The sequence below is a fragment of the Toxorhynchites rutilus genome, chromosome 2 (assembly GCF_029784135.1).
Source record: "Toxorhynchites rutilus septentrionalis strain SRP chromosome 2, ASM2978413v1, whole genome shotgun sequence".
NCBI lineage: Eukaryota > Metazoa > Arthropoda > Insecta > Diptera > Culicidae > Toxorhynchites > Toxorhynchites rutilus.
Genome location: NC_073745.1, coordinates 253,401,056 through 253,422,832, shown reverse-complemented (window position 1 = coordinate 253,422,832; position 21,777 = coordinate 253,401,056). Strand labels below are relative to the sequence as shown.

Genomic DNA, 21,777 nt, shown 5'->3' with positions numbered 1-21,777 from the left:
GACATTCCTCTTTTCCATTTTTTTATACGAATGCTCAGAATGCTCATTTAAACAACTGTGGTTTGTAAACAAATGAGCGAAATGTCATTAAACTTCACACATAAGCTAGTGACAGATGAAACTTTCGAAATGAATCTTGTTCATTTTTAGTGGCGTCATCTGTTGAAGAATTCCGGGACTTTTTAGCCCATGTAGTATTTCTTGATATAAACTGACCCGGACTCTTGGGGAATGTCAAACATGTTATTCCGTTGAAATCTTTGCAATCAACCAAAAAACCATAAATATTTACAATAAACATCAATCCACTCTCCATTCTCAGTAAAACGCACGGTCTTCTTATATATTCATGTATTGATGGTTATGTAATTATATTTCACAGCAAATGCCAATTACAAAAAGGTCTGCGAATAAAATATGTTGGCATAACAACTTACGTCTCGGTTTCACAAAAAAAATGACACTTTTTCACAATGCATGGCTTATTAGCCATAATCAGAAATACTCGGTGCTTTCCACAACGTTTGTAGCGAACAATGACAACGCCTTCTTCGAGTTGGCAGATAGCGTTCAAAGTTCTTTTTCCATTTGGTGATAATCATAAGCTCTCATAATGTGAAATAAAAGTGGCGAAACATGCTTATAGATGCTTAGACATGCTTAGACGAACATTACGATCAATTTAGGAAATATTGTTCAATTTCCAATCTTATTATAGACGGAACACTAACCGCTAAGTTTGAGCCTTAAAATCCAATTCATGAGTCTAGGTTGCAGCAATTTTACACGATAGAAACCAGCTCATCAGTTTTATTCAGATATACTCTCTTACAAGAAACTATTCCTCTATGACTCAGTTTTTTCAAGCCTGCACGTGTCATACGTTCTGGTCGCGAAGGGACTGGAGAATTTCTTCTGATTACACACAAGTTAAATGTACATCATCTCCGCCATGCTGGACATCTTTTTCGGTATGTGGACCAATGTTTCGAAATAGCTTGCCATTTCATCGATGGTTATATCACAGGGCATCGAACTGTTCAGTCGTGCCTGAGTTGAACAGGATGCTGACGATGTAGGCGATGAAGAACTCGGAGATTGGTGCTGCTGTTGATTCGATTGTGGTGTCTGTTGTTGTTGTTGTTGCGAGCTAGCAGCTGACGGTGACGTATTCGACGGTCCGGGGCAATTACCAAGAAGACCACAGAAGGGAACACCACTACTGTTGCTGCTACTGTCCGATTCCAACGATGAAGTGCTGTTGTACCGTTTGAGTTGCTGTGCCCTGCGATTTCTGCGAAAATGTTTGGCGTTAGGGCGGGCGCTTGGGGAACCGGAGAATTCGGGCTGTCGAAGCGATTTGAAACTGTTTTGAGTATAGTGAACACTATCTGCCATCTTACTGCAAGATGTAGACAGAGTCATCTCGCTGCACTGAGCAACTAGTAACCTGAAGTCCAAAATATCATCGTTGGCATCATTGATGAAACATTTGGCGAGATTATTTTCCGAGAGTGATGGCCTCAAACCAGCTTGAGTGGGAAGTAGTGTGCTTGCTGTTGACTGTTTCTGTTTGATCGTTTCTTTCGCGTTGTTATTCTTCGCAAGGTTTTGGTGTACACATTTACCGATATTTTTCAACGTTGATTCTCGTACGATTACTTTCTTCTCACCCTTGGCCTTATGCTTGAACGCTGTCGGATTGATGATGCTGTGTTCAAGATTTGTGCTGCCCTGCTTACTATTTGGTGTAGCCAATCTATCGGCCCCACACTCACAATGCTTTCCAAATATCTGCGTCACAACAGCTTCGTTAGTCTTGAATTTGTCAAACTCGTCCGACGCTATTTGGAACGGATTGTTACACGCTGATGGTGCTGCCTTGGAACGCATTGGATCAAGCGATAGAGATGTAAGCATCTGAAAGTTTTTCAACGTTTCCTCGAAACTCTGGTCTTCTGATGACTCGGTCGACATGATGAGGAATCTGAAAAGGAATGAATATAGCAAATGTATGAGTTTCGTTTCGTATCTGCATGGTACATTCATGATCATTTCAATTTCATCACTTGGTTTGAGTGCCTGATATCAACAAATTACATTCGAGATCAAGGATGGAAGACAAGGGAGCATGATGTGATTTACGATTAATCGCAAACTGCACAGATCGCAATCTGTGCAAACTGCGACTAACTATTAATCCTCACCCATCTAACCAAATGATTTTCTCTTGGTAACTCTGAATCGACCAAAGCATTGCTAGACTGAAACTAGTTCGAATAATTGAGTTACTCTCCTTCCTCGTTTTGTTTTCAACTCCTAACAAGAATTTGCTCCATGGGAATGAGTGTCTCTATGACGTACGCTTAACGATTCTCGCTCTTTGGTCCGGGCGTTCAATTTTCCTTTCCGAGCGCGTTTACTTCGATGAAACTGGGTAAAATAAAAAAGACGGGTGGGTAATGTCGGGGACATAACCGAAGTGACGTAGGACTATACAAAGGGGACAGCTTTTGTTAAATATATATTTTAAATATATTGTTTTATTTTCTTCTCCTACGTGAATACCTACCTATCTACCTTAAAAATGGATTAGTTTACTGTTTACTCTTCATGAATATGTTGATGGTTCTGAAAAGAACCTTTGGTGTTGTGTTTTTGTTATCACTCGATATTCCCATCTTGTTCGGTTAAACCTTCCTGTTTAGCTATTGCGTTTGCCACTCGCCACAGCTTTCACAGTTGGAAAATTTCTTCCCATCCAGCTTGTGACATGTTGTTCAGTAAATTACATTTGATGCGACGTGCCGGAGAAACACTTTGCCACTCACAGAAACTAATTGTTGCCTTGATGAGCGCCGAACCGAAGCTGCTCTGTTCTTGATGCGGGTTTCCTGATTGTCGTGAGCAGCTTTGCAAGCCAACTCGAGCACTCCGACGGCCGAAACTCTATAATCGCTGTTAGGTATACTGGTGCTCCGGCACCAATCCGTTCGGCCTAGTTACCCTTGCGGAGCAATCAGTGAATGCGACCAACATGGAACTGGGAACACGGTTCGAGTGAGACCTTGCCTTTCCCTAAACTTGTCCTCCTTTGTTACGTCCACGATGCCGATGCCGTACAACCACACGGGTTTACGGTTTGAAAGAAAATAAGATATTTTTTTGGGGTCCGCGTGTTTTATACTCTAGCGGTACACACTCACAGGATAGAGACAAATCGGCAGACTCAGCCAGAGGGGCGAGTCCAACGAGACGAACGAATGAGCGTTAAAAGGGAGTGATGGCAAAAAAATACATTCATTACGATTTGTTCGCTCGTTGGATTCACATGCAGGCTAAAAAGGGTCCTTTTCAGGATCACAAAATTATTTTCAATCTAAAGAGTTTATTGTTTTGTTATCACTCGATATCCCCATCTTGTTCGGCTAAACCTTGCTGTTTAGCGATTGCATTTGCCACTCGCCACAGCTTTCACAGTTGGAAAATTTCTTCCCATCCAGCTTGTGACATATTTTACAGTATATTACATTAAATGGCACGTCGCACTACCACCACTCAGTATCGGATTGGAGGTAATTTTAACCTGTAATTGAACATTTGCGATGACAGTGGTACAGTGTCGACCTTCAATGTGGGGTCATAATTTGGACCCCGAACTCTATGTTTACGAAAATGTCCAACTAAATATGTCGCATTACTGGTCCGTCCAATTAGCTAAATGTCGAGATAAGTGTAAATTACTGTACTTTCAATCTAGAAGCAATTTAAGAATTGGTGAAAATCAATAAGCTCAGAACAACTGCCAAATTCACATACTCATCATATCCTGGCAAACAAATTATGAAAAAATCAATTTGTGTTTTATTATTATTTTGGATATTGTTTTAGAAAGCATTGAACTGTATTTCCTAAACTCTTTTTTGGAAGGTTTAATGGCCCTGAAAAGCGCCTTGTTTTATGGAATGGTTCCAATTTAGAAAATTTAGTACTCGTGGTTTTGAAAAAAAACATTTCGAACGCCCTCGATGCCGCCTTGTTCTGGATTTGCCACCGAAGCAGTGCGTATAAAGAACAAACTTTTTTCTTCTGCTACCTGATGCCGTTTTGCGATTGCGTTTGCCACTCGCCACTCGCTGAAACTGCCTGTTGTCTTGATGTCCACCGAACCGAATGTGTTCTGTTCCGAATGCGGGTTTTCTTATCGTCGCGAGCAGCTTTACCAGCTAACTCGATCACTTCGGCGGCCGAAACTATATAACGCCGGCTAGGTGGACTGGTGCACTGGTACTAACGCGCTCGGCCTAGCTACCCTTGCGGGGAACTTCAGATCAACACGGTTCGAGCGGGATTTTGCCTTTCCCTTCACTTTTCCTCCTTTACCATGTCCAGACATGGCTGCTTGTGTTGGTTTGTTGATGTGTTGTGATGCGAACCGATGTGGTGTACGGTTTGAATGAGAATGATCGTTACGGAAGGAAGGAAGGAAGGAAGGAAGGTCTTGTATTATAGAGACTTTAAACTTTTGCAGTTCATTCGTCTCTAGCCTTGAGAAATGCCCTTTGAAAACTCTACTCTACTCTATTACTCTACTCCAGCGCTACCACCTCCGCCCTCTTGCCTTGAGAAAGGCACTCGATCCCTCGCCGTCCAGCTCGTCCAGCAACGATTTTGTCCAGTCGGTGTCCACACAAAGAATGATCGTTACGGCAGCGGAGCGGGAATTTTTAAGCTGACTGGCTGGCTCGAGAATTACGCATGTGTGAGACTGCGACCAATGTTTCGTTCATTTTTCTCTTCTTCCTTTCCTATCGTGCTTCATTCTATTTCGCTGCTGCCGCTGGTTGCCCGATTTGGTCGGTACGATTTGAGGAGCACAAAATGGACCATTCAAAAATGGGCACATAGTGCATTTTGACAATGCTTGATATTTCACAATAATTCAATTATTTATCTCAAGAAAAATGAAATGTTATTCGTAATGATAGATGCGTAGATATATTTCCTATCAATTGATGCAAAAACCTTTGCGATCTATTGAGAAATGCTCGAGTTATAAGCGTTCCAAATCTTGCATTTTTTCCTACTTGTTCAGTGCCTAGATTTCCATTTCACCCCCTATATCTTCCGGTTAGACGTAGTCCTACGTCAAAAATGCGCTACAGCAGATAGGACGACTTTAATGTTTCATGTTTCACAGAGGATTTCTCAGATGGTGTTTAAATTAATCTACAAGAGATTACAAACAATAATCCCCCTCAAATCACTAATTTTATGAGTTAATGTAAATGCGACATCATCGACGACATCGAACACGTGGTCTTGCGAGATATATTTTTCCGCCAGCCCAAATACAGACCTCTTTTTTCGGGCCCGAGTAAACTGGTGGCTAGAAAAGACCTTGATTACCTTGAATTAATTAAAAAACATAAATTAGCGCAAATATGTCAACATGTGTTTTTTTTGTGTAAGCACGTAAATATTTGGTCATATTTTTTTTGGATTGTGGAACTCTACATAATTTGTATGCAGATAGACTATCCACAGTTTGTGGGGGGGGGGAATACTCATACAACTCAAATGGATAATGATTATCTGCTATCACAAAGCTGAAAATTTTTTTTGATGTTTTGTTTTACTATTGATTCATTAAAAAAAAAGCTTTATTTTTAAATGTTTTCTTATCCTGAGACTGGCTCACCATATTGCACTGCTACTAAAACCGTAGGCTAACATCAAGGATATTTTTAATTCATTTTCGGCTAATAATCAATAGAGTGCCGTGTTATGAAACATCCGAATAATAGCAAAAACAATATTACGATCATAAGGTGTTGGACAGGTTATTCCAGACGACATTGGAATATATTCCATCTGACCATCTTTAGAAAGGTTAATGACCTTCAAAGGATAAATTTATCTTGGGCACATTGAATTGATGTTCATGACTTCCAGTCGGACGTTTATTCGCTCTGATAATAATTGTATGGTCCTCACAAAGCATATATTCCAATGCCGTCAGTTCACTGAAATTCTTCGTATACCGTTTGATGATAAGGTAGGATGTTGATTATCATTTGCTGCGATACCTATTGTTCGAACAGTATTCATTCGACAATATGAATACCTGAATACCTGAAATTAACCAGATTCAACCATGCAAATCTGCGGTCAAAGCAGTATGTACACTTGAGAGATGCAACAAGTTTGAAGGGATATAAAAAAACATTAGTCGTTCGATAAATCTACTGCCATATATGTCGGAAGTCCACGGTATATGAATAACATACGTCCATACTAATTCATTACATTTATTCGCAACGAAGAACGTAACCACACAGAATTGAATTAATCAAATATGTGTTCCGTTTTATCTACCACATAAAAAAGTCTGAAATTCAATCGAATTCGAAAGGTGTTTCGTGAAGTCACTAATTGAATTACTATTGGAAAAATTATTTGGAGAGAAATGTGAATGTTCAGAATTATTGGAATCTAAAAAACGATTTTGGGCGGGATGAGATTCGCTTCTTTGAGATCTTGGTAGCTCACCGTTCCAAGTATTCTCCCTGTGTACATATGAAGAATAAAAGAGCATCGCCTGCTGGGGGCGATTTAAAAACATCCGATTAGAGGGATATACTTATTCATTGATCGTTGAATGTGATTTTTTACCATCCCTGTTCGAGATGCTAGGTGCCTACTGAGCTCAGCTAAATGGCATCTATGATAACATTTCTTCATTTGAGCTTTTTGTGGAGAAGCAAAAGATCTTAATTTTGACGATTGATAAGTAGATTGATTCAAGCAGTGTCTTAGGGTGGGTTTAGACTAGTGATATATTCATGTGAAGAAATATGATGAGATTTATAGAAATCGCATCAACCGTTTACACTAGCGTGAACTTCTATAATGAATATATTCATATTTTCGGTGAATTTATTCACCTGAAGTAGAACTGCATCCAACTTTAGTGATTTCTCACCAGTGAGAAATTCACAAGCTGTTACGACGAGACCCCTCATCGCAGCAACGCCTCACGCTACGACGTGGCGTCAGCTGTCAACAAGTGACATGGCGATAGAAGAATGCCATGTAACGCTACTGGGTCATAAAAGAATGGATCATTGTGTAGATCAATAGGCATTGTTGAGTCGTGGCTTGTGATCAAATTTATTATAAAATCTTAAATCTAACTAAATCTATACTCTGCTGTACAGGACTAGATATTATACTTACATCCTAGCTATTGTGAGTACGGATCGATAAAAAAAGGGAATATTGAGATAAAAGTATACAATATTGAATTTCAGAATTACATTGTAATTAGCACTATAAGCCGTGGAATTTACGCCATACCACTTCCAGAAAACATTTATACACCAAATTTGTAAGATAAAACCTAAGGCCTAAAAATTATTTGAATTAACTAAATATACGTATTATTGTAGCTTAAAGCTTCACATACTAACCCTAATCCAACATTTCTTTAACCCTAACCCAACATTTCTTTAAGAAATTTGTTCGGGTATCGGAAGTATGGCAGATCAAAATTCCCCTCGGAACTGCCAATCCTGTGAACGAACGGATTCGGCAGAATGCGAAATGGTCCAGTGTGACTTCTGCAAGCTGTGGGAGCACTTTGGATGCGCCGGTGTGGACGAGCAAATCCGACAGCCAAGCGCTACATATGCGTGTAAGCAGTGCTCAAAACCTGGACAATCCAGCAAAGATCATCTGCAAATTCCAGGGATCGGAACACGTTCTACAAAAGGATCCAAGGCGGGTTCAAAGGTAGGCTCCAAGAAAGGAAAAAAGAACCCAGGCCCACCAGATAGCGTGACCTCCAGTGTAAGGGCTGTATTGTTGTCAGAGCAGCTTAAACTCATCGAAGAAGAGAAAACGATGAAGGAACAAGCCCTGTTGGAAGAAGAAGGGATCAGGAAACGGTTATTAGAAGAGGAAGAGCGTCAGCTGGAAGAAAAGAATCGCCTCCGTGGCCGTAAACTGCAAGAGGAGTTGGAGATGAGGCGTAAGCAGCAGCAGATAAAAAAAGAATCCTTTGAGAAGCGGCAGAGTATCATTCGGCAGATGGCAGAAGCGAGCAGTAGGAGTGGATCGGTCGTAAATTCCGACCAGAAGGTGAAAGACTGGCTAGACGGTCAAAACCCTGGAAGATCAGATGGAAATGTAGGTCCTCTACAGAGTCTTCTCGCTTCACTGCCCAACCCATCTGTTCCAATCGGAGTACCCTCTACTGCACCAGTTCAACTGAGTAACCCGGTTCCAATACCGCAACCGGCGTCGACAGTTCCTGTTACCTCGATTCGAACACTATCGCAAACTCAAATCGCTGCGAGACAGGTACTAGGAAAGGACCTGCCTGTTTTCTGCGGAAACCCAGAGGATTGGCCCATTTTTATTAGTAACTTCGAACAGTCAACAACCACCTGCGGTTACTCGGACGCAGAAAATCTCGTTCGACTTCAGCGGTGGCGTTCCCTTTTACGCTTTCGAATCGGTGAAAAGCCGATTGCTCCTGCCAGCTAGTGTACCGCACGTCATTCAGACCCTGCGTACGCTCTTCGGGAGACCGGATCTTCTCATCAGATCGATGATGAATAAAATCCAACAAGTTCCGGCACCCAGACACGATCGGTTGGAGACTGTTATGCATTTCGGCATAGCAGTGCAGAATTTGGTTGACCATCTCAAAGCAGCGCAGCAGTTTAATCATCTAACGAATCCGGTACTCCTTCAGGAGTTAGTGGAAAAACTGCCAGGCTCATTACGACTCGATTGGGCAGTCTACAAAACCCATCGTCAACCCGTAACACTCGACACCTTCGGGAAATTCATGTCGGGTTTGGTGACAGCAGCAAGCGAAGTTTCCTACACCGTGCCGGGATTCAGCGTTCAGAAACACACCACAAATTATGAAAGCAGAACCATCAAACCGAAGGGTGGAAATACTGGTATAATTCAAGCTCATCTTGCAGATAAAACTCCAGCATCTACGTCCAGCAGCACTCCAGCTAGCACGAAACACGGCAAGGTATGCCTCTCGAGCGGTCGTGCGGGCCATCGTGTGTCTGAGTGCCATCAGTTCAATGGTGCCAGTGTAGATGAACGCTGGAAGTTAGTTAAACAGAAGGCCCTCTGCAGAACATGCCTGAATAATCACGGCAAGTGGCCTTGTCGTTCTTGGAAAGGTTGCGAGGTTGACGGATGCCGTCAGAAGCATCATACACTTTTACACTCGTTTTCTTCTTTCGAGCAAATAAACGTTTCATCCAGCCACTTTACTTCCGGTGAATCCCAGTGGCCACTTTTCTGCATTCTTCCTGTCATTTTATATGGCAACAATTCCTCGCAAATTATATTTGCCTTTATTGACGAGGGTTCGTCTTACACTCTACTGGACGAAACCGTTGCGAAAGAACTGGGTGTCAATGGGAAGACAGAAGCACTTACTTTGAAGTGGACGGGAAATGTTACACGAGTCGAGCCAAAATCACAATGCGTGCAGCTCGACATCTCCGGTAAAAATATTAGCTCCCGATACACCCTTTCCAATGTTCGTACGGTGAGTCGTCTCGTGCTTCCTACGCAAAGTATAAAGTATCAGGACCTAGCAAATCGTTTTCCTCATTTGCGTGGGCTCCCGCTTAGTGACTATGAGTTGGTCGAGCCCAAATTATTGATTGGTCTAGATAACTTGAGGTTATGCGTGCCTCTGAAACTACGTGAAGGAGGACCCTCCCATCCTATTGGAGCGAAATGTCGACTGGGGTGGAGCATTTATGGGTATGTTCCAAATCAAGCAACGAATTCGATGATTATCGGGTTCCACGTTGGAACAGTCTCGGATCGTGATCGTGAGTTGAATCAACAGCTTCGAGACTACTTCACACTGGAGGATGCTGGAGTTGCTGAGGCGCATCAAGTTCATGAGTCGAAGGACGAGCAACGTGCAATACAACTGCTACGAGAGACAACACGACGCACAGCAGATGGATCGAAATTCGAAACCGGTCTGCTATGGAGTACTGATGAACCAAACTTTCCAGACAGTTACCCCATGGCCGTCCGTCGTCTGGAGTCTCTAGAACGTCGTCTTCAACGAGATCCAGAACTGAAGCAGCGCGTACATGAACAGATCTTGGATTACGAAAGCAAAGGATATGCACATCGAGCGAGCTTGGCCGAATTGACTTCTGTTGAGGCTAACCGTATGTGGTATCTTCCTCTAGGCGTCGTGACAAACCCTCGGAAGCCCGGTAAAGTACGCCTAATCTGGGATGCGGCAGCTAAAGTGGGTGGAGTCTCATTCAACTCCCGACTCCTGAAGGGACCTGACCTACTGGCGCCACTTGCAATGGTCTTATATCAGTTCCGCCAATACCCTGTGGCTGTAAGTGGTGACGTCATGGAAATGTTCCACCAGATTAAAATTCGTTCTCCTGATTGTCAATCACAACGCTTCATATTCCGAAATCGACCAGTAGATCAACCTCAAGTTTACGTCATGGACGTAGCCACATTTGGATCATCCTGCTCCCCGGCGTCAGCGCAGTACGTCAAAAATTTCAACGCAGATGAGTTCGCCAGTGAGTATCCGAGAGCCGCAGTAGCCATCAAGAACAAACATTATGTTGATGACTACTTGGACAGCTTCGAGACCACCGACGAAGCGATTGCGGTGGCGAATGAAGTGAAACTTGTACACTCCAGAGGAGGTTTCACTCTTCGCAGCTTCTTATCCAACGAACCTGAAGTTCTGCAAGGAATAGGAGAAACAATTACGGAGAAAGAACCCAAAAACCTACATTTGGAACGTGATGGGAAATGCGAGTCGGTGCTAGGGATGAAGTGGATTCCGCATGATGACGTGTTCATCTACGCCTTCGGTACGCGAGAGGATCTACGGCACATTTTGGAAAATGGTCACATCCCAACCAAACGCGAGGTAGCCAGAGTGGTCATGAGCCTATTTGATCCGCTAGGTCTCATCGCTTTCCTACTCATTCACGGCAAAATATTTATCCAAGAATTATGGGCAGCAGGGATAGAGTGGGACCAAGAATTCCCACACGATCTCAACGAACGCTGGCGACAATGGGTGGCTTTACTCCAACAATTAGACTCACTCCGCATACCACGATGCTACTTTCGCTCAACGAAGGACTACTCTCATTTACAAATCCACCTATTCGTGGATGCAAGCGAATCCGCATATTCTTGCGTGGTATACTTTCGCTTGGAAAACGAAGACACAACACAGGTGAAACTCGTCGGTGCCAAAACAAAAGTAGCACCGCTGAAGACGCTCTCCATACCTCGACTCGAACTAAAGGCAGCAGTTTTGGGCGCTCGATTTATGGAAACTGTTCAAAAACAGCACACGTACACAGTAAGTCGACGGTTCTGCTGGAGTGATGCCAGTACCGTTCTAGCCTGGGTACGCTCCACCGATCATCGGCGCTACCACAAATTCGTAGCCGTTCGAATAGGAGAGATTCTTTCTTCTACGCAACAGTCAGAATGGCGGTGGGTGCCATCCAAGCAAAACATTGCGGATTTTGCCACCAAGTGGAGGAATGGTATGCCTGTGACAATCGACAACCCCTGGTTCCAGGGACCGGCCTTCCTCTACGAACCAGAAGAACGTTGGCCTAAGCAGCGAACAATCGTCCCAACAGAAGAAGAGCTTCGGCCAACTCGTTTCCACGCCACCCACTTCGCTCCGAACATGGTATTCGAGAGGTTCAATAGATGGACCAAAATGCATAGAGTAGCCGCATATGTTTTCCGAGGTATCGAAAATTTTCGCAGGTGTCGATCGAAGGATAAACTTGAACTCGGAAACCTTACCAGCGAAGAACTTCGACGGGCCGAGGAAGAACTGCTGAAAACCGCTCAAACCGTGTATTACACGGACGAAATCAACAAACTCGTCAAGACTCAAGGGTCACCAGAGAATCACCACGTCACCGTAGACAAATCCAGCCCTATCTACACCAAGTGTCCATTCCTGGATGAGAACGGCGTTCTGCGTAGCCGTGGTCGAATTGGTGCTGCACCGTATGCACCGACCGAAGCTAAGTTTCCGATCATTCTTCCCAACCAACATTTAATCACTTTCCTAATTGTAGACTGGTATCATCGCCGCTTCCGTCATGCCAACCGAGAGACCATCTTCAATGAAATCCGCCAGCGCTTCGAAATACCTGCCCTAAGACGACTGTTGGATAAAGTTGAACGCTCATGTACTTTCTGCAGGGTAACCAACGCGATGCCAAGATCTCCAGCGATGGCTCCGCTTCCCGAGATGCGTCTGACAGCATTCACTCAACCCTTTACGTTCACCGGTTTGGACTATTTCGGTCCGATGCTTGTGAAGGTTGGCAGGAGCAACGTAAAACGCTGGGTGGCTCTCTTCACATGCCTGACGATTAGAGCGATACATATGGAGATTGTGCACTCGCTAAGCACCGAATCCTGTATTATGGCAGTACAACGCTTCGTCGCACGCAGAGGCCTTCCCAGAGAATTTTGGACTGATAATGCCACCTGCTTCCAAGGTACCAGCAATGAACTGAAAGCACATAGGGAAGCAAGTAACAAAGCTCTATCTGAGAAGTTCACTACAACAAGCACCACCTGGAAGTTCATCCCCCCAGCTGCTCCACACATGGGTGGAGCGTGGGAGAGACTCGTTCGATCGGTGAAGGTGGCGATAGGATCAGTTTTGAACGTCCTGCGGAAGCCAGATGATGAGACATTCGAAACGATCATCTTGGAGGCAGAAGGAATGATAAACTCCAGACCACTTACTTTCATTCCGTTGGAATCCGCGGATCAGGAGGCCCTGACTCCCAACCATTTTTTGTTGGGAAATTCTTCTGGGACAAAGTTCCTGCCTACTGAACAGATGGACAACCGTTGCACACTACGAAGCAGCTGAAAATTGGCCAGGTACATCACGGATGAACTCTGGCGCAGATGGCTCAAGGAATATCTCCCGATGATCACACGGAGATGCAAGTGGTTCGAGGACGTGAAGAATCTAGAGACCGGTGACTTAGTACTGGTAGTTGACGGGGCGGCGAGGAACCAGTGGATACGAGGAAGAATTGAGCGAGTTTTCCCAGGACGAGACGGTAGAGTGCGGCAAGCGCTGGTGCGGACATCGTCGGGGGTCTTACGCAGACCAGTAGTGAAATTAGCTGTTTTGGACGTCGAGTTGAACAGTAAACATGCTGCCGATGCTCCTAGAGTTGTGGTCTCTCACCGAGGTTTACGGGCGGGAGTATGTTACGACGAGACCCCTCATCGCAGCAACGCCTCACGCTACGACGTGCGAACTTTGCAAGAAATCGCGCATGATTTTGTTTAGCGAGATGGTAACAACGGCATAAATAAAAACCAACCGCACACAGCTGCTTCAAGTTAAAAGTAAACAACAGCTGATATTCATTTGGCTAAAATGAAATTCAATTCTGGTATCTAGAATAATCAAGATGAAAATGACACTGGGTGGAAAAATAAACTTATTGCAAAACATATTGAAGAAAAACAGTTCATTTGCTCATAGTCACTGGTTGTCTGGATCTGTCATTTTGATTTACGTTTTCGATGCAACCTAGCCCGAAAATCTATGCATTTGAACTAAGCGAAGATGATTTTTCTCAACACTGGATTCGAGTATTGTTAACACCGGCACCTCGCTGGGTTCTTGTCCCACAGCATTCCAGGGTGTCGACTACCTGAAAAAACCTTTAAAACCAGGAAATATCAGGAAATTCAAAACATGTCAGGGAATATCAGGAAAGTTCGTCTCCAATCTGGAAAAAATCCGAAAATTTGAATTTTGATTATTGCAGTAATTAGAAATTTAATAGTGTATATTAACTGTAGGGTTTTCAGTATATTGTTTGCTTTTGCCTGTAGGTGAATTTAGTCCTTGAGGAGAGTAAACAGCGCAAAAGTAGACTAGACGGCTTCTACATTCGCACTGATTTCGCTGGCATTTGGCAGATATGCTTGCGTAAGCAGAAAAAAAGATACGATGAAATCAAAATGTTGCCTGGCATTCCTCCTCGACCGACATCTAAAGTGAAAGACTGGAGTTTTGGCAATTTTAACGTTTTTTTATAAACTTTTTTATATGTTACAGAAATTATTACTATTATCTGTAACATACATAGGATGCATAACAGTACTAAGTATGAAATAGTAGGCAAAACCAACCTTCGAGGCATTTGGTTGTAATATTTGGATATTTCGTCATGGTAAATCGATACTAACTTGGATGCGCGTACTGTTCCGCACACCAAGAGCTCGACCAGGCACCTTCAGTTCGTGTTGCATTTGATCACTTATTTGTGCAATCAGTATCTGCAGTTGAATTCCAACCAATTCCCTTCCTTTTTTTTCGAAAACTATCGATAAATTCATGCTTAAACCCCATACTGTCAAAACTGAGATGCTGTGGTGTCTGGACAGTTATATGTCACAAATCGCTCCGTGTTTGATTTGAGAAGAATGTCTCATGACAACCAGAAAGCTGAGAAGGTCCAACTAGGGCGTGATAAAATGAGTTTCATGATGATGTTTGGCATACAAGCTATACATTGTCGTTAGTTTCGACGGGTCTTTGCACAAAAATACAAACAGACTTCAGATGGATCTGAATTCCAGATTTTAGAATGAAGAAGAGAAGATGGTAAATCGTTAATGACGTCAATGTTCTTGGGACGTTCTTAAGGTGAAGGTGGAAGCTAGCCATTGTAGTAGTATAGGTAAACCCTCGTGTAAAAATGGGGTAATAGTGTTTGTGAGAGAAGAGCAAAGCACACGTAAATAGATCAATTCACTTATCAGACTGTGTGGCGCTTCATTGACACGAGTCTTTGAATACATTTGAAAAAAAAACAAATAACAATTCAATACTAAAGTAAAATGTATGAACGATATGTTCCGATGAACAATTGCAAATATGAATATATATAGAAGGTGCATTTGCATATGATTCTGATTATACGCGAGCGTAACATGAGCAAATTTAAAACACATGCGAATTGGGGCACTTTTGGTATTAACAAGTTCTTCCGCATAGTAACTCGATGTTGATAATTCCTTAATATTTTCCTTCGTTGATCGTATTGTTTTCACATATTCACGTTGGAAAGCCGTTGGAAACCCTTCTCTTCGTTGGCCGAGGCATTTAGATTGAATTTAATACTTTTCCGTTTACTGTTTTTGAAAGCATAGGCAGCCGTGGCTGTGTTCCGAGCTCTGCAATACAATTTTCTTACCCAATGTTAAAGTTGCTAAAACTTACATTATAGACCCATTAAACGTAAAAATAATAATTGTATTGATATCAACACAATTTTATTCTATTGATTTTCATGACATGGGACGCTATGACTCCGGAATAACATTTTATTGAGTGGTTTTTATAGCTGTTTCGATGATGTTGTTTGGCATCAGTGTCGAAAAAATAACGATGCTTCCACCAATACAAACAAAACCATTGCAGAAGATTGAAAAACGAAAATTTAACTTTCAGAGCACTTGCTCGAGTTTTCCGACGTTCTTCACTATACGGTGCGAAAGCAGATGAAAATTTAATATCTTGTGAGTAATCGATTAGAGTTTGGTTGATATTACTTGATGGGAAGTGTGCGAAAACGATCATTTTCTTCACACTGTTTCGTAAAATTATTGATTTTCGGGCGAGAGGTGAGGGAGGGAGATGAAAGAAATGAGCGCCGTTGTGGCAGCCATTTATGGCTAGCTTCCACCTTCACCTTAAGCATCAGATAAACTTGCAGCTATTAACACGTTGAGCCTCGTGTCTGTCTTCAGGGGCTGACATTGAGCTTTTCGTTAGAAAAATGTTGATCACTGGGACTGACAGTTACAAAATAAGGAAATGAAAAAGAACATGGTATGTTTTCGGACTTTTTTCGATATGCGAATACTTTCAACTTGAGTTTCTGACTATTTTCAAACATTTTCAAAAAACAAATTTCTTTGGGAACGCGGACCGATAATGATATTGTGTCATGATGCGGACTGAATGGAGAGCACAGCAAGAACAATCCCGGGCTCAACATGTTATAGAAGGACTGGGAAATATATCTTTGAGGAAAATTCTTGTGGTGTCGGTCGGCGGCCCCAACGTGAATTAGTCATTTAAAGCGAGCTACAGCTGGTCGCCATCGATTACAACGTTACTACCAGGAGAGACTTTGTTACGATCAACCTCTCCCACTAGCATGTATTTAGTCTTGATTCCAAGATCCAAAGCCCAATCAAACCAGCCTTTTTAAGAAGTTAGGAAAGTTCAACCAGCCTTATCTGGGACGGCAAACCCAAACGTCATGTTGGGCTCATCACCCACTAAAAGTAAATCCTCTACTCGTAGCCTGATTCTCCCAGGATCCACGGGGGTGGGGGCGGCGGTGCTCATGTACTTCACCAGTCTCCAACGCTGAGTATCGTTGTTTATACCCTTTTTCTTTATTTTCATCATTTTTCATGTTATTTTCATCATTTTTCATGTTAGTATGCCTTCTTGGCTATTTCGATCACTGTGCGAACGGCATCTATCGTAGATCTCCCTTTCCATCAGTCAGTCCATGAGCTCTCTCCGTGCATTCCATAAGCTCGAAGAGGAAGAGTAGCATTCGTCTAGACCAGAGTTTCTCAAAGTGGACCCCCTGGGGTCGATTTCGGTTTCCCAGGGGTCAACACAAACGAAAATTGATTTTGGGGATCGACAAGGTCTGGAAATCGACCCCCATGAAATAACAAAAGTTCTCATTTGAAATATTTAAGATACTGCATAAGTTGCGTAACATGAACCAGCTTGTTATAAGAATGACTAATATTTTAGTAGAAAGTAGTATGATTAAGCAATCTTGGACCGATTTTGAGGAGATTGATTTTTTCCATTCCGATTTCCAAATTTTTTGGATCGATTCTTTGTTCCTGAAAAAATCGTAAAGATCGATCTTTTTCTTTCGATTTTTTCGATCATAGAAATTTGTTCTCAGTGTACATTGATTCTTATCTCACTACCTGACAAATTTTATAAACATAATGTCAACGTTTGGATCGCTTTCGAGGATGTCAAATTGGTGGTATTGAATCTAGGTGAAGCTGGTGTGTATGTTTGGTCTAGGATTGGGTGATCTTGGATCGATATTTAGAAAATGGATTTTTTGATCCAAGACAATTTTTTGTAAATTTGTTTTTCAATGTACATCGGTTTTAATCTCACCAAAGATTGCCTTATGGACATAATGGCAACTTTTGACCGCTTGAAGCATTTCATTTGACTTGCTAACAAACTCACTTTGGTCATTCTTCGATTTAATTCCGTACAAATTTTGATAGGATCAGAACTAGCTACAGCTACTAAGGGTTGTTGTTGAGTTTTTAATTATGCTTTTTAATTTTTTTTAATTTAATGATTCCATGATGGTACAACATGAAAGCTTTGAAAAAACACTACGGAGATCTAATTTTTTTGCGGCGTTCATGTTGAGAAGCGAAACAAACTGCTTTTGATTTTTGAATAAAATTATGAAATTTTTATTTTTATGTTTAAAGAAAAGACGATACTCATATAAAATAAGCAGATAAATTAGAAAAAATGCTTTCGATTTTTTAAAGATCGATTCAGCAAAGATTGATTCTTCTGTACCGATATAACCCTCTAACGCCCAAGCCGGCCTTTAGACGGGCTTCGCGGATTCTCTTTTCAAATTATTCAGACATTATTTTCAATGTTCACCCCCACTAGAACGTCTTTAGAATATTTTCATCTATCACACATACACATTGTTTTTATGCTGACAGCTTTCTGCTAGAAGTATTTTGAAAGTCGGAAATTCGAGATAAAAGTGGAGTAGGTTTTTTAGGATAAATAAAAAACTTGGGCGGTAGAGGGTTAATCAGTGAATCGATCCCTACGCCGTTTAGAAAACAGATTCGTCAAGATCGATATTTTTATTAAGATCGCCCAATCCTAGAAAGTATCATTGCTTTACATTTTTAAAAATCTCTTGAATTTCTCTGTGTTATAACATATACGCGATTTAACACGAAAGATGTCATCATCAAATTCATGTTCAAACATGCTCCTGATATTCTACTGTATGACAAGCTTACCCTTAGGTTGCATGTCCCTTTGCGATCTGAAAAACGTTGGAGCTAAAAAAAAATCATCAAATATGTCCTAAAATAAGCTTTATTTTCGTTTTTTTTAAAATAAAAATCGGTTCACTTTCATAGAAGTTATTAAAATTTGTTGCGCGAGAAGAAATTATTTTTACTGGATATATTGAGACTGATACCAGAGGAGAATCGATCTTTCAGACCGTGGTCAGGTACTGGTCACTCACTGCGTGAGTCACAGACATCATTTAGTAGCAAAAAATCTGAGCCCTGGATTGCATCGGTGTTTACAATATTTGAGGGGTTCAAAATGAAAGAGGTATAAGTGATATCATTGATTTATCTACATCGACTCTCTCTTTTGGTCATAACTTAGCTGCAAACACATTCTCAACTGTATTTGACAATGTGGAAGATAGGTCAGAACCTCATCTATCGGATTCAATAGCATACTAAAATTGGAACATTTTTGCAGTTGAGTTATTAACTGAAGAAAAAGTTGATGAAGAGAAATCGATCAAGTCACTTACACCCCTTTCATTCTGAGCCCCTCATATGTTATAAGTGTTATCAATAAACTTCGGAGCAATTCTTTATAAGCTCAGCTATATGTCACTCACTTGGACGCATTACACAGCCATTGAATAATAGGATAATGCAAGAAAAGTTGATTATCATCAGCACAGATGAGGAGCTCAAGCAGGAGTACAACCAAGATTATCATAAGTTCTGGTTACAACACAAAATTGAAACACACTATCCTGCTGAAATATACTTCTCGTTTTTTCATCATCATACTTTGTCGAAAAAGGCTTCAGTGAGGTGACAAACAACCCGAAACCGAAGGAACCATTTGAAAATCAACGGACGCGGAGATTTCAGGCGGCTACTAATTTTTGAACCGTACTTTGATATTTTGGTAGTTGCAGAATGATTGGTTTGCGATTTGAATGTTTTTTTTTATAGTTTGTGAGTAATTTGTATTAATAATTATTTATTACACTTGGTATTTGCTAAATTTTATGTCTATTTTGTTGAATATGAGAAAATAATTTCTTTTCCTGTATTATAGTGACTTTCAACACTTTTGGCTGATTTGTCACATTACTTCTATTTTTTGGAAGAATGTCGGGAGTGAGAATTGAACTAGTGACCTTCGCGTGAGAGGTACGGCTTTTAACACTACGTCAGATCACCTCCATGAGAAAATAATGTCAAACTAATGTCAAACAAACTAACTGCAATGTTCAAAAATTGATAATTATTCAGTAAGAAAAAAAACTAAAGATAGGATTTCCAAAAAAATTTGCTATAGGGGTCTGAGGTATGACTTCATCCTAGAAAAGGGATCTTTTGCCCAAAAAAGTTTGAGAAACCCTGGTCTAGACACTTTTGCATTGCTGTCCCGAGAATACCAGGGAATGGACTGTAGCTTTCAGAGTTACATTTGGGATTTCATTTGAGCCAGGGCTACTAGCTCGTCATTAGACACCTGTTTGCCTGTTCAACATTGTCGACTCAACCCTCTCTATATAACGCCAGATCGTCGGATCGTGCTTCGAGATTAACTCTGCCACAACTTTCATCTTATCAGGATACACATCGGCGAGAGTCGTTGGGATACTGAACTTCGTCGTCACTACTCAGTAAACATTGCCCCATGGATTGACATCAACGTCCCAGCATAACTCCCTGGAGCAATTAGATTTGTTCTGCTATGACCTGAACTTTGAATTCTACTCTCCGCTCTTCTCTGGCGTCGTTGAATGCCCGCTGGAACGACTTCTGGCGCTGAGGCAGTTGACCCACAGCACGCCTTCATCAATAGGCTGGAGATCACTTGTACCTGGACTCCCTTTTTTCTGGCATCGTTGTACCACATGCTTTTGCTAGTGTTTCTAACAGTTGATCTACCTACATATTTATAACTTCGCCGTCCAAGCGTAGTGCTTCGACGGAATGGTCCTTTGTACTTCGTCAGTCCTGTTTCAAGATTCAGTCGGGTATACAAGTTCTCTACAGTCGTTGATCTTCCGTTTACGTCGTGGTATCGGCGGGGTAGATGAACTGTCTGAACTGGTTTAAAACCGTGATTTGTATATTGAAATCCGCTATCCATAAAACACCTTCCAGCGCCACATTGAAGACCAGACAGAAGAGACATTCACCTTGTCAATGTTCCCTAGTGGTCTCAAAAGATTTCGACGAATTGCATCGTTACTTGAACATGTCTTGAAAGCTTTTGGGAAAATTATTTTATCTAATTAAAATAAAATGGTCCAAACCACAGTCCTATCAATATTTCTGGGCTATAAACAGCAATCATGTTATTTTCTTTAGCACACATCCCTCACCATCAACTAAACGTTCTTCCAATAAACCTATGAATTTTAACTTCTACTCTATCACTCACCTTGCACTCGCTTATAACTGGTTTGGAGCCGTTTCTGTTTTATTGTATTTGTTGGTTCAATTTTCCTCTGCCTCTCCTTTGTATGACTTACAAAGCAACGTAACTTGTTCTTAATGATGATTAGATGAACTGGCAATCAGGAAGTTCATTGACATTTTCCTGAATCTCACTGCTAATTGTTCGCGCCGAGTTACAATCGATCTTTCAGTAGGGTCTGAAAATATAATATGCAGAAAATCAAAACATTTCCAGAAATAAAAAAAATAACCTTCAGGCCGTCCAATTTTTGCATTCAAAAAACAAACAAACATTATCAAGTGGAATCTTCCAGAAGAGGACGGCAACAAAACAAGATGTTGTGTTGCCAAAATAGGAAACTTTGTCTCGGTTCATACTGTCATATCGGTAGTAGTCGAAAGAAGTCCTTGAAAAACCGAAATTTGGCAATCATTTAATTACGAGAATTAAACAAATTGTACCAGGCAAGAGGATAGCAAGTAAAACTCGACAAAGAGGAAACTACATTTGTTACAAATTGCATATATTCAGCTCTACACGATGAGATTTGAAAACACAAAAATGTCAAACTACGAAGACAGAAACGCGAGCAAATAGATGCAATTGTGTTCAACTTGTCATCATTCAAATTAGTAATACTTGTACACAAAATCCACTTCACCGCCCGTAACCACGCACAATGTAATGCTTATGTAATTGCAGGGAGGTCCCTGAAAGAAACTTACTTTAGAATAGTTTCCAATTCGTTAACCTGAAGTGCGCGGCGTAAAACTTTACATCGAATTTCCTATTTCCTAAATTGCGATCTTGAACGGTATAGAATGAAAACAAAATGATGCATGTAGTGATGTCCGGTAATCGTTAGATTAACGATTAATGTGCGGTTCACATAGAACGTTACGGAAAAGAACACCTACGTTCCGTCAACGTCTCCACCAATTCACACATGCAGCACGGCAGTGGAACTTCATACAAATCACTCGTCGAAAAGTGTCTCCTTTTCAGGGGTTAGACATCAATTGAATATAGGCTACCCAAAATCAAAATAAATATGGCGTCATTTGTTTACCAACATATCATTTACGAGTATTGAAATCGAAAAATACGCTGCTTTATTCTAACTGCATGAGCGATTTTTATATTTCGGTTTC

At 41.4% G+C, this 21,777-nt stretch overlaps 2 protein-coding genes across 6 annotated transcripts; one reads left to right on the top strand and one right to left on the bottom strand.

Moving 5' to 3' along the window:
* Positions 1-336: 336 nt before the first annotated feature.
* LOC129769560 (uncharacterized) lies at positions 337-21,543 on the bottom strand. 5 transcript variants are annotated; one of them, XM_055771908.1, is made up of 4 exons: positions 21,352-21,543; positions 20,877-21,032; positions 20,609-20,822; positions 337-1,987 (listed from the first exon to the last, which is right to left on the bottom strand). In XM_055771908.1, exon 4 carries the CDS (start codon positions 1,975-1,977, stop codon positions 931-933), a length of 1,047 nt encoding a protein of 348 aa, XP_055627883.1. In that variant the 5' UTR covers positions 1,978-1,987; positions 20,609-20,822; positions 20,877-21,032; positions 21,352-21,543; the 3' UTR covers positions 337-930. The 5 variants fall into 5 exon arrangements, with proteins under 5 accessions (XP_055627883.1, XP_055627884.1, XP_055627882.1 ...); XM_055771909.1 differs by lacking the exon at positions 21,352-21,543 and adding an exon at positions 21,088-21,220; XM_055771907.1 differs by lacking the exon at positions 20,877-21,032.
* Positions 7,606-12,967, top strand: LOC129766821 (uncharacterized). The gene is made up of 2 exons (XM_055767418.1): positions 7,606-8,364; positions 8,471-12,967. Exons 1-2 carry the CDS (start codon positions 7,606-7,608, stop codon positions 12,965-12,967), a joined length of 5,256 nt encoding a protein of 1,751 aa, XP_055623393.1.
* Positions 21,544-21,777: the final 234 nt, after the last annotated feature.

Coding starts and splice junctions, on each gene's coding strand:
- LOC129769560 (XM_055771908.1), bottom strand. CDS start 1,977: ATGTCGACCGAGTCATCAGAAGACCAGAGTTTCGAGGAAACGTTGAAA.
- LOC129766821 (XM_055767418.1), top strand. CDS start 7,606: ATGGTCCAGTGTGACTTCTGCAAGCTGTGGGAGCACTTTGGATGCGCC. Junction 8,365..8,470: donor CTCAAATCGCTGCGAGACAG/GTACTAGGAAAG, acceptor ACTCGGACGCAG/AAAATCTCGTTCGACTTCAG.